This window comes from Gossypium hirsutum, chromosome D08 (assembly GCF_007990345.1).
Source record: "Gossypium hirsutum isolate 1008001.06 chromosome D08, Gossypium_hirsutum_v2.1, whole genome shotgun sequence".
Taxonomy (NCBI): domain Eukaryota; kingdom Viridiplantae; phylum Streptophyta; class Magnoliopsida; order Malvales; family Malvaceae; genus Gossypium; species Gossypium hirsutum.
Window position 1 is genome coordinate 68,359,790 of NC_053444.1, and position 11,971 is coordinate 68,371,760.

Here is an 11,971-nt window from a genome sequence, read left to right on the forward strand (position 1 = left end):
AGAGTTCTTACTTTTTACATTTTTCAGTTTCCTATAGAGCAATGTCATCGCCAGCACCGGCATCGGCACCAGCAGCGTTACCACCAACGATCAATGCTACATCGCCATCACCACAACCATCGACCTCCGAAGCTCCGCCTCCAACTAGCATTCCCTCCAAAACGCCACTCACCCCATATCCACAGCCTCCAGTAGTAACCCCTTCTGCTGCTCCGTCTTCAACCACTGCTCCTCCTCCCTTCGCGTCATCTCCTTCGCCGTCATTCCCCACTACCCTTCCGTCACCAGTCACCACTTTCCCCCCGCTATTATCCACCAACCCGTCCTCTCCGCTTCCATTCACCACTTTTCCTCCACCATCATCCACCACCAACCCTTCTCTTCCGCCACCAGCCACCACTTTTCCTCCGCCACCATCCTCCAATATTATTTACCCTCCACACCCTTCTACATGGCAACCAACGCCGAGAAGTTCTTCCAACACTCCATTGCTACCACCACCACCACCACCACCACCACCGCCTACATGGACTTCAACGACTGCATATCCTCTGCCGCCGCCATCTCATTCCAGAGGTGGAGTGCCGACGATGCTGGTATTGGGGATAACAATAGGGGGGATAGCCATATTATTGGTTTTGAGTTTGTTATTTACACTTATATCTTCTAAAAAGAGAAAAAGAACAAGAAAAAGAAGAGATGAAGAAAGTTACTACACACCTCCTCCATCTCCTAGGCCCAAAGGTTAATTATTCTTTTTCTTCTATATATCTCAATTTTTGTTGAAAATTTAGACTAAATTTATAGAGTAAAAATATCTCGTTTAAAATGCATGAAAAAATGTATCGTGCATCATCTTGATTTATTATTAATGAAACGCTTTTGGGTTGCTTGTTTAGATACAGAGTCATTCTTTGACGATACTTAATATCAACTCGTACAAACTCTTAAAGAGATGGGTAACAACTTCATCAATAAAACATGTTTAGTTGACTAAATTTTTGTTAAGTGTTTCATTTTGTTGATATTTTATCTTGTGTTTCGTACCATACATTTAATTATATACATTAATCTATTTATTGCAAGCATGAAAAAGAATTGATGTCATATAACTTATTTTATGTCATTTATTTATTTTAGATGATACTCATGGTGGTCAACATAATCAAGGGCAACAAAATCCACCAGATCCAGAACCCATTCCTCCACAGTCTCCACCACGGAAATCTCCGTCCCCGGAACACTCTTCGACATCTTTAATACCATTGCTTCCGCCGCCTCCACCACCTTTTACGTGCAACTTTGGAGGTTTCGACACTGATATAGATTCAATTCCAGAAAACCCATTCCTACCGACCGCACCTAAAATTGCATTAAGTTTCTCAAACAGAATGTTTACCTACGAGGAACTAGCAACGGCAACAAATGGCTTCTCCGATTCCAACCTTTTAGGACAAGGTGGTTTCGGGTACGTTTATCGAGGAACATTCGTCGACGGGAAAGAAGTGGCGGTGAAGCAACTGAAGGTCGAAAGCAGGCAAGGGGAGAGAGAATTTAAAGCGGAAGTTGAGATCATTAGCCGCCTTCATCATAAACATCTTGTCTCGTTGGTTGGATATTGTATATCCGAGACAACGAGGATGCTTGTTTATGAGTTTGTTCCAAACAACACTTTGGAGTTTCACTTGCATGGTAAGATTGTCTTTTCATTAAGTGTTGAAAGTTTTAGTAACATAGAAGAATTAAATATACTATTTTGTATGTAGATACCTTATATTCAATACTCATACTTACACTTCTCGAAATGGGTTAATTAGGTTAGTTTTAGATCAAGTTAATTTAGGTTTTTGGGATAAAATTTTGGGTGTTAATTAAAATTTTTAAAAATTTAGGAGTTTAGTGAGAAATTCTTTTAATATAGTTTAATAATTTTTAAAAAAAATTTCAAAAATTTGAGTAGCTTTTAAAATTTTTTTAAAATTTCAAAGGAAAAATAAAAATTTTCCCATAATTTTGGGAGCGCCAAGGTCCCCTTGGTCACCATTCCTCTCCTATTAGGTCCTAAAATTTTCAAATCATTTCTAGATTCGAATCATTTTATGTTTTTTTGTGATTGGATATTCGAATTTTCAAGTTGATTTTCTGAACTTGAAAAATTTTGAGTTTATTTACTTTTATAGGTAAGTCACATCCTAAAACGGGTCAGTTTTTTTTTTCATCAGCTGAAATGATATGAGAATGGTGATTTGCAGGAGAGGGACGACCTATCATGGATTGGTCAACTCGAATGAAAATTGCTTTAGGATCTGCAAAAGGACTAGCATATATTCATGAAGATTGTAGGTTCTTTTTTACTCTTTAGATTTTTAAGGTTTCAATATCTCTTAATTTATGTTAAAAACTATCAAATATTAATTTTCCAGGTCATCCAAAGATCATTCATCGTGATATTAAAGCAGCTAATATTCTTTTGGATTTCAATTTCGAAGCTAAGGTAATTAATTTTCATTTTATTTTATTTTTTTGAAATTTCTAAATATTCAAGACAAATAGCAAGGTAAACGCATGCCCTCAAGCTGTTCGAGGAAAATCCTGCTTATTTAATTAACCATCTGTGTTTCTTTTTACTTGTTAATTATTGACATTAATTGGTAAGATAAAAGATAGTTCATTTTTTAACATTCGAGTTTTACATGTAAAATTATAATAAGTGTGGTTTTAATGCATATGTCATGAACGAATTCTTTTCAATTCTTCATTCATTATGCTTTATATTAATTTAAATCTACATTATAATTATTGAGGCATATATTTAAATCTACCCGTATTCAAATTCATTCCCAGATTTCAATACGAATAATATAGAGAAAATTTGTGTTTTCAGGTTGCTGATTTTGGACTAGCTAAGTTTTCATATGATGTCAACACTCATGTCTCTACCAGAGTGATGGGTACTTTTGGGTAAGATTTGTTTCTTGGTGTGTATATATATATATTTATGTTTGTAAACTAAGAATTTTTGTCTACTAATTTTTTTTATCTATGTTGTTTTGATTTTTTTTTCCTTTAAGATATTCGTATTCTACATTCATATCTGACACATATTCAAATATGAATATAAAAATATAACCTTTCAAATGATCGTCTAAAAATATATATATTTTTTAAAAATGAAAATATTTGAATTTAACGCTCCATTTGAATAACATACGTTTCCAACTACTATTAACTCTTTAGGTATTTGGCTCCTGAGTATACTTCAAGCGGAAAACTCACGGATAAATCAGATGTTTTCTCGTTCGGGGTTATGATTTTGGAATTAATTACCGGACATAAACCAGTTGGCTCTTCTTACAAAGACGACGGCTTAGCCGATTGGGTTAAGTTCTTATTTTCTCCTTTTCATCCCTCTTCATGAACTAATTGCATATACCGAGATTCAAATTCTTAAATCAACTTAGAATCATTTTTAAGTGAAATGTACAATTTGGGATTTACAGGCAAGACCTTTGCTCACAAAAGCTTTAGATGATGGGAGCTTCGACTGTTTCGCTGATCCAAAATTAGGAAAGGAATATGACCACAACGAGATGGTTCGTATGGTTGCTTGTGCTGCTGCTTGTGTTCAACTTTCAGCTCGAGATCGACCACGAATGAGCCAGGTAAATTTGGGTTCGGGTCAATTTTAAATTTGTGTCACATGTTAAATTTAAATTATTTCAAGTTTCGAGTTCTCAATATAAAATCATTCAAATTTAGGGTGTTTTTAGCCGATTGAGTCATTGCATGTTTAAATCATTTCGGATCTTTGTCCTTTTGGTTTTCAATTGTTTTGATATTAGGTACAGCCAATCGGAATTCAGGTTGAATTCGAGCTATATAGCTTTAGGTCATTAATCTTTTATGATCAGATTGAGTTAAATCATATATAGGTTTCAATTGATCGGGATGATTTATTTGATTCGAGTCAAGAAACTCTAATACGAAAAGATAATTGGACTCTGACCCGAAACTTTTAACCAAGCAGATAACCCGAGCTTTAGAAGGTGATGTATCGATGTCCGATCTTAACGACAGTGCAAGTCCCGAACATAGCAATATCCACAGCTCTCATGAAAACTCAGACATCGATACAAGCCAGCACAACGAAGACACGGAAGGGTCCAAGAGAATGGTGTTGGACTCTCAAGGATACGGTGCTAGTGGCGAGTACAGTGAACCAAGCACTGAATACGGTTCTAACCCTTTCGGCTCTATCAATGAAAGTTGCTCGAATCAACCAGGAAACGAAACCCTTTCTAGCTCGAGCAATGAGAGATCAGACCAGCCAGGAAACGGAAGCGGTTAGGATGAAGAAGAACAGCTAAAGGTGTAGCTCAAATTTCAATCTCTTTTATAATGCCTCATTTTTTTTGTAAAGTTCCCATTGGCATGCTTTTGAATGAGACAACACAAATTTTCATTTAATTTGATTTTGTATTTATTAGGGAGACACAAGAAAACAATGGATACGCTTTGGTTGATTCTTTTATTTGTTTCAAAATTTGGATCTATCTTTGATTTGACACATATCATATTATCACTATGTATATGTATGGATGCATGTATGTGTATCTATACACAAATATACAAATATATAGGTTAAAGTATTGGGGAGGTCCCTATGTTATAGTGACCGGATCAAATTAGTCCCTCTATTATTAAATGGATCAATTTAATTCCTATACTATTGAAAAGAATCAAGTCCAAAATGTAACAAAACTAACATTTATTATATAAAAATTGTCTTGAAAATTGTTTTTTTCCAATTGCAGTTCCATTCCAAATAAATTCATTTACAGAACTATAAAAACCTTAAAAATATTAACTTTGTTAAACAATAAATGATAAATTTTTAAATAGTTAATGTTAACTCTATTTCAGTTTAGCCTTATTTGATTCTTTTTAATTGTAGAGGGACTAATTTGATCAGTTCCCTATAATAAAGGGGGTCTCTCAGCTATATTCACCCAAATATATATGAATAATGAAACTTGCTACTAATTCTGCATATACGATTTCAAGGTTAAACTTGTGTGGTGCTTGCTGCTATCAAAACTTTCAAAAGGTGTAACAGTACAGATAGAAAATTAGTGAAAAGAGAAACTAACTTCGAAAAAAGTCTTATCCTTCAACTATAGATTGGCTAACCGACCTGACATTGATCGCCTTCGCCTCCTTCGTTTTTGTCGAATCCACCATATGCTGAAGAATAGTACAAAGCCTGAAGAACAACAGAGATATATATATATATTTTTGGTGAAAAGAACAACAGAGATATTAATCAAATACAAGGCCAAAAATGCAAAGTAGATTTACATCAACATCTATATATGTGTGTGTCTATAAAAGATGTTCACCAACCTGTAATTGCGATAACTGCAGGTACAAGCCACTGACTAGCAACTAGTTCAGGCACATCGAGCTGCCAAAAGAAGAGGTAAGTTTTATTGGTCTTCGGGTTCAATATATAAAAAGAATGAATCTGTTTAGACAAAGTATTATGCTTCTTACCTCACCCAAGTACCTGTTTCCGAAATAATCGCCCTTATTTTTCTCTGTAAACTTGGGATGCCGAGAATTTGATGTATCGCTAGTGGAATTTAAGCCTCTTCCTAAATCAATAACATCATAGCCAGGTAGTTTTCTGTTTCTTCCCCTAATGTGTAAATTGTATCCTTTAGTTCCCCACACTTCGAATCTAGAGTCAGTCCGACAGATTAAATCCTTTCCAAGGACAGCAGAATACATGGAGAAATTTACATCGGTTCTTCGTGATGATAAGTGGTTGTCATCTTCATACAATGGCATATCTTGCTTAACAGACTTGGAGAAAAGCACAGGATCTTTAATATTTGAACCTGTGAAATCTAGTATTTTTCTTAGAAGCCGGTAGCAATTGGTAACCATATGGCTGCTGTCTAAGCAGTTCGAGTCTCCATATACAGCAATGCGACCTTCACCGACTTCTAGCAGGCCAAGGATAGGTGAGTCTGCCTGCATACGCCAAGAGATCACATAATTTTCACTGTTAAAAGTCACGTATGCTGAAATTATTAAAAGACTATAGATGTTTAATCACCTTGTTCATGCCGGAATTCAGCAACAAATTTTGAGTGGCCCCACTTTCCGAGCTATCCAAAAAAGGAAAGCTATGTACATAACCACCTCTTGGGAACCTCACTATATCTGTTCCAGATGCATATCGACTCTGTTCATCGTCATTAGAAAAATCACCATTCAGAATCTTATCCCCAAAAGCTATCCCAAATGGAGCCAAAAGATCATTTAATGCTGGGATATTTGCACCTCCGGTCACCGGTGTCCACCAACTCCTCGTGTTGTCATCAAAAAATCTCATTTTGACCATTGTGTCCACATTATACCACTCAGCGAAAACAGCCAAACCCAAACCAGTATTAATGACATCATCCCTAAGCTTTTCAATCTCTTCTTGGAAGTATTCATCCTCAAGATCAACCATCAAAAGAGTTCCGTATTGGCTAGCATCGAAACACGTAAGAGGAGAACCAAGTGTCTCAATATAATAGCCAGCATCTCGTAACATGTTGAACATAATGTGAAAATTTGTATGTAGGTGATCCCCATGCCAATCAAGAATGTCGTTCCGTACATCCAATGAGTCTCTTGGAATATATCCAGGAGGATATTTAATACTGTGAAATTGGTCCCATAAAACCCGTTTTGATCGTGGTGGAGTTGGAAACACATTCAATTTCAACTTAAGAACGCAAGTACTAGTTCGAACAGCCCTCTCCCCTTGGGCTGGCGGAGAATGTACTCTAACAGTTACATTGCCCTCAATCACTCCGGAAAAATGTGCACCTTCTTCCTTAATTTGCATGTGAAGTGCTAAGTAACCTGTCCAAGGCCAGATGACTTCCGAATAAGTAAAGCGAATATTTAAAAGATTCCCTTCCTCGTTTGAAGGATGCCATATCGGTGGACTATGAACATAGCCAATGACACCCATCCCATTCAGAACAGTAGCATTGAATATCACAGGCATCGCACCAGCATAAAGTGGTTGCAGACAAAAGGGCCAGGAATACGGACAATCTGTATAATCAAGAACACTAGGAAATATGCTTGCTCGAGGTTGGTAACTCTTAAGGATTTCATATGATTCTAATCTGACAAAGAAATAAACTTAATCAATTATTAACATACTAAATAGATCTAAAAGGAAAATTCTGAATGTTATAAGGAAGAAGCACCGAGACCAGGTGAACTTACAGATCTACTCTCCCTGCACCCTGTTCATACATGTTCGGACCAGCGAGCTTAGCGGCACCCTCAACTAGTGCTTGTTTCATGCTGGCAGGATTCAGAATTTCCTTCCGTTTGTTCTCAGGAATGATACTAACAAGCAGGCATACCACACCAGCAACCACAGGGCTTGCCACACTAGTGCCTGATAGGCTTTTACATCCGGTACTGATCTTAGATCCCATAATTTCCCGTCCATATGCCACAACATCTGGTTTGACACGACCATAACTGCAAAGGGAATTAACCAAGTTAAATCTTCATGCGTTATTCAGCACACTTTCTTCAAATGAAAAACAGATTGTGGGCTGGAAAAGTTATTGCATAAAAGTAAGGAGTACTACATATTCATGACCAAAAAGGAGGAAAAAAAAAGTGACATAAATAGTATAAACTTATTTAGAGGTTCAAAACCAAGTAGGATAAGTACAAAAATACAAAATATGTAATACTTTATACTAGAAGGATCTGATACCCATGAGGAATCTCCCAAGTACTCATGCCACGTGACGAAAATGAGGCTATGTGATCACTATAATCGATGCCACCAACACCAATAACGTCACTTTGGTCAGCTGGATTGTTTAAAGTTCCATAAAGTGGCCCATCATTTCCAATGGCTGATACCATAATAATATTATTGGCTGTTATTTCCCAAACCTGGAGAACCATAAAGCAGCAAACATTAACCGAAAAGGGCTTGGCTACATGTTATTAAAAAGAAAAAAGGAACGTATGCAAATGTGTACGCGTGCATAATATTTCAAGTTCACCACCAAAGTGGGTAACATCACAAGTGATCCTCATTAAGAAATTAATGTCCAAAGAAGACAAACAGTTCAAAATGTACTAAAATCTATGAAGAGAAACTCAACTCACTAATTAGAATGATCAATTCACGATTCATGGAATTTAGGAGAGGTCATAGAAGTTTATGGAGAAAATTCAACGAACTCCAATAAAGAAATGAATCATTATGAATGAAGCATTTCCATATGCTACCAAAGTCTTAAGGGCAAAGTTGAAAAGTCCAAATCGACAAAACAGACTAAAACCGACATTTTTATTCACAATTTCTTGGTGTGAAACAAAAATATCAAATGACGGTTGACACGTAACATGCCAAAGGGAGTCTACCTTCTCTACAAATGGGAGATCCAAGTAATCAGGTCCACCTATGCTCAAGTTTAACACATCCATGTTGGTTGCAATAGCATAGTTGAAAGCATCAAGGAACCATGATGTATATGATACCTGCAATAAGCTGAGGACAAAATTCTCATAATCTAACTAAACTTTATATCATAAATCAAATGTCAAAACAAAGAAACCTCAGGGTATATAGCATTAAACATAAAAATCCTTCATTATCTTGCCTATCAATATTTATTTCTCAGTTAAAATATATTCTAATTCTAGTATTCTAGTAAAAAAAAGGGTCTGATTTATAAAGGCCAAGGAACAACTTCCAATGACAATACAAAAAATGAAGAAAATTTCTAATACCAACAAGTGTTACCTGCGCATCCGTGAAAACACGAAACGCATAAATCTCGGCATCAGGTGCAAAACCAAGACACTCAGCATCTTCACCGGCGATAACACCGGCCACAAATGTTCCGTGTCCAAGATTATCATTCAAAGTATCTTCGTTAGTCCAATTAGTACGTTCCTGAAAAGAGTTTGCTCCCATAAGTGAGAATTAAAGTTCCCCATTGAAAAGCCCTTATGTATATACAAACACATATACATATATAAATACACACACCTTAATGTTTCGAAAATGAGGGTGATCAGCACGAATTCCAGTATCGAAAATAGCCATTTTGACTTTAGCACCAGTGTACCCTTTTCGCCAAAGAGCATCAGCTCCGAATAAGGAAGTAACTTGAGACCTCTGCAACATCAAATACAAGTAATTCCACAACTTCTTTATTTAAATTCTAAAAAAAAAAGGCATAGAATAGAAAAAACTTTGGGTAATTTACCTGCGACAAAAGATGGCGACTCCAATTAATCGACGAATTACTTAAACCCGAAACATGGCAATGTTTTTCTTCACTAAACGACATCGAAGTAAAAATCTTTCCGGGTCGTTTTCGTCCATTCTCAAAAGCACCACCATCAGCCCCAAGCAGACCCCTGTTATAGCTTAAATCAACGTTGACATCTTTAACGAATCCCAGCCTCTCGATTTCCTCAATCAAGGCTTCTTTCACTGAACCCTCGATCGAAACCAGCCCAAAATCGGTCGGGAACTTAGCTGCCACGTTGCGTCTTTCGATCCATTCCCAGCCGTCGGATCGAAGGTTGGATTCCAAGTAAGAACGATGATCGGATGCCGGTTTGTACTCAGTGAACCGGATTATGTAGTTGTTACGGATGGTTAGGTTGTTGGATCCGTAATGGGTTAGGGTTTGTTTACGTGTCGGGTTGAAGAGGGGTTTGAAATGGAAGAGGGAAACGGAGAGAAAGATAACGAATAAGGCGGATTTGAGAGGAAATGAAAGTTGAATTATGATCATGATGAAGATGATGGTGATAGGCCGTTAATGGTGGATTAATTTGGCGGGAAAATCCCTTCATAGAAGAAAGGGGAAAGGCCTTTTCTTTTTTGGCCTTCACTTTGAATCTTCAGATTCCGACAACCTCGACGGTCTAAAAACGGAGAACACGAAGGAACTTTTACGACTGTAATGCCACGTGGCTTAAAAACCCTAAATCTTACATGACGAAGTAAGTGACGTGCCCTAATTCTTTAGATGACGAATTAAATTCAAAAAATATACTTTGATTCGTGAGTTTAATAGACTTCGATGAAATTTGATAAATGAGTTTAATAGAGTTAGAGTAATTTGATTAAGTCCCGAACTGAGCTCGAATTTAAGAATTGATATCTGAGTCAAGTTTTAGTGTGAGTTTAGACGAGTGATTGGGTACGGTGCCGCGCGTTTAACTTACTTTTTGTCTCACGCTACAATATCGCTATAGTATCTAATCTCATCACCACTGTTGTTTTTTACACTAACCGCAGGTAAACGCATCGCCCATCCAAACTCACCCTTAATCAAGTATCAAATTTTAAATTTTAAGTTAAATTCGAGTTTAAATTTGTCATTATTCGGACTTGACTTGATCTTGTCTATTCCTAAATAACGACTAGATTTAAAAGAATTTTCAAACTCATTTCAATCTGGTTTGTTTAAATAAATTTTTTATTTGAAAAATATAATTATATAAAAATTAAAATTATTTATTTTATAATCAAGTTGAATCAAATTTCTAAAAAATATATATATCTAAATTCCATTAAATTCGAAATTAGTTCTATCCTCCACTTAAGGGTGTACTCAAGTTAAGTCAAGTTCAAATACTAGCAAGCTCGAGGTTGACTCAAAATTTGAAGCTCGATACTTAGCTCAAGCTCAATCAAACATTTGTTTTTATGTTTGAGCTCAGTTTGAGATATAATTGACTTGTTTATCAATTTTTATACTCGAACTCGATTAAGTTCGTGTGTATTCAAGCTCGAGCTAGGATCAATAATTAAGTTTATGGTTAATAATATATATTAAAGGCAATAATATAATTTGATAATATGAAAATATTTGAAATATATATTAAAAAAAACTTGATAAGAATCATGAGCTATTCAGAGTATTACTGAGCTTTAATTTGGCTTTTATTGATAGCTTGAGCTTGAATTTGGCTTGAAAATTATCGAATTGAATTCAAGTTATTTTTATCGGGATAGATTAAAAAAATGATATTTAAATAAATATTCATTTATTTTTCATTAAATCAAAAAAATAATTACCTTGTATTTTTTTTGTTAAACTCTTGAAAGTTATTCTGATGTAAAATTTAAATTAGTTTTTAAATTTTATAATATTCTAATTGAATCTTTAAAATATTAATGTTATATCAATTAATTTCTTTAATCAATCTAATTATCAATTTGAACATTAAATGTCAGCTCAAATTTATCGTGAGCGTATTTTAAACAAAAAAATCAAATTAAAGACGTGTATATACTTACTATATAGACGACTTGGCTATAATATATTTACAATTTGGTCCATATATTTTAAATATGCTCCACGACATATTCGAACTTACATTTTTAGGGTTAATTGCACCACATGTCCTCTATTTATGGTCTAATTTGGTTTCTAAACTTCAAAACGTTCTATTTGAGACCTCAAAGTAGCAGAATCATATTAATCAAATCCTTTAATCAGCCAAACCATTAGTTTGTGCGTTAAATGTCAGCTCAAAATTGATGTTAAACATATTTAAAACATGTGAATCAATTTGTAAAAATTTGTGTACCTGTTGTATGAACAACTTATATCTAATGTATTTATAAATTGATTCACATGTTTTAAATATTATTCTTGTTAGATTCAAACCAACGTTGAATGCTTAGATAGACATGTAAGTTGATGGAAGGACTTGGTTGATACTTGTAATACCCAAAAATTTTTATAGTAAAATATTATCTTTGATATAATAAAATAAAGAAATAAAGCGATAAAAAGGGAAAATTTTGGAGTTATGTCAACATTGGAAAATATATTATGACATATTAGTTTAAGAAAGGATTAAATCGCAAAAGTGAGAAAAGTTTTGTTACCCAAAA

General features: G+C 35.1%; 2 protein-coding genes across 3 annotated transcripts; one reads left to right on the forward strand and one right to left on the reverse strand.

Moving 5' to 3' along the window:
• On the forward strand, nt 1-4,529 carry LOC107939495 (proline-rich receptor-like protein kinase PERK1). The gene is made up of 8 exons (XM_016872838.2): nt 1-744; nt 1,141-1,692; nt 2,253-2,339; nt 2,424-2,494; nt 2,885-2,961; nt 3,238-3,379; nt 3,501-3,662; nt 4,028-4,529. The coding sequence occupies exons 1-8, from the start codon at nt 42-44 to the stop codon at nt 4,346-4,348; spliced, it is 2,115 nt and encodes a 704-aa protein (XP_016728327.2). The 5' UTR covers nt 1-41; the 3' UTR covers nt 4,349-4,529.
• A 495-nt stretch (nt 4,530-5,024) lies between these two features.
• LOC107939494 (subtilisin-like protease SBT6.1) lies at nt 5,025-9,997 on the reverse strand. 2 transcript variants are annotated; one of them, XM_016872837.2, is made up of 10 exons: nt 9,318-9,997; nt 9,098-9,226; nt 8,849-9,001; nt 8,467-8,583; nt 7,805-7,989; nt 7,297-7,560; nt 6,122-7,193; nt 5,554-6,036; nt 5,404-5,464; nt 5,025-5,263 (listed from the first exon to the last, which is right to left on the reverse strand). In XM_016872837.2, exons 1-10 carry the CDS (start codon nt 9,852-9,854, stop codon nt 5,175-5,177), a joined length of 3,090 nt encoding a protein of 1,029 aa, XP_016728326.1. In that variant the 5' UTR covers nt 9,855-9,997; the 3' UTR covers nt 5,025-5,174. The 2 variants fall into 2 exon arrangements, with proteins under 2 accessions (XP_016728326.1, XP_040954946.1); XM_041099012.1 differs by lacking the exons at nt 9,098-9,226; nt 9,318-9,997 and having other exon boundaries at nt 8,467-8,593; nt 8,849-8,947.
• Nucleotides 9,998-11,971: the final 1,974 nt, after the last annotated feature.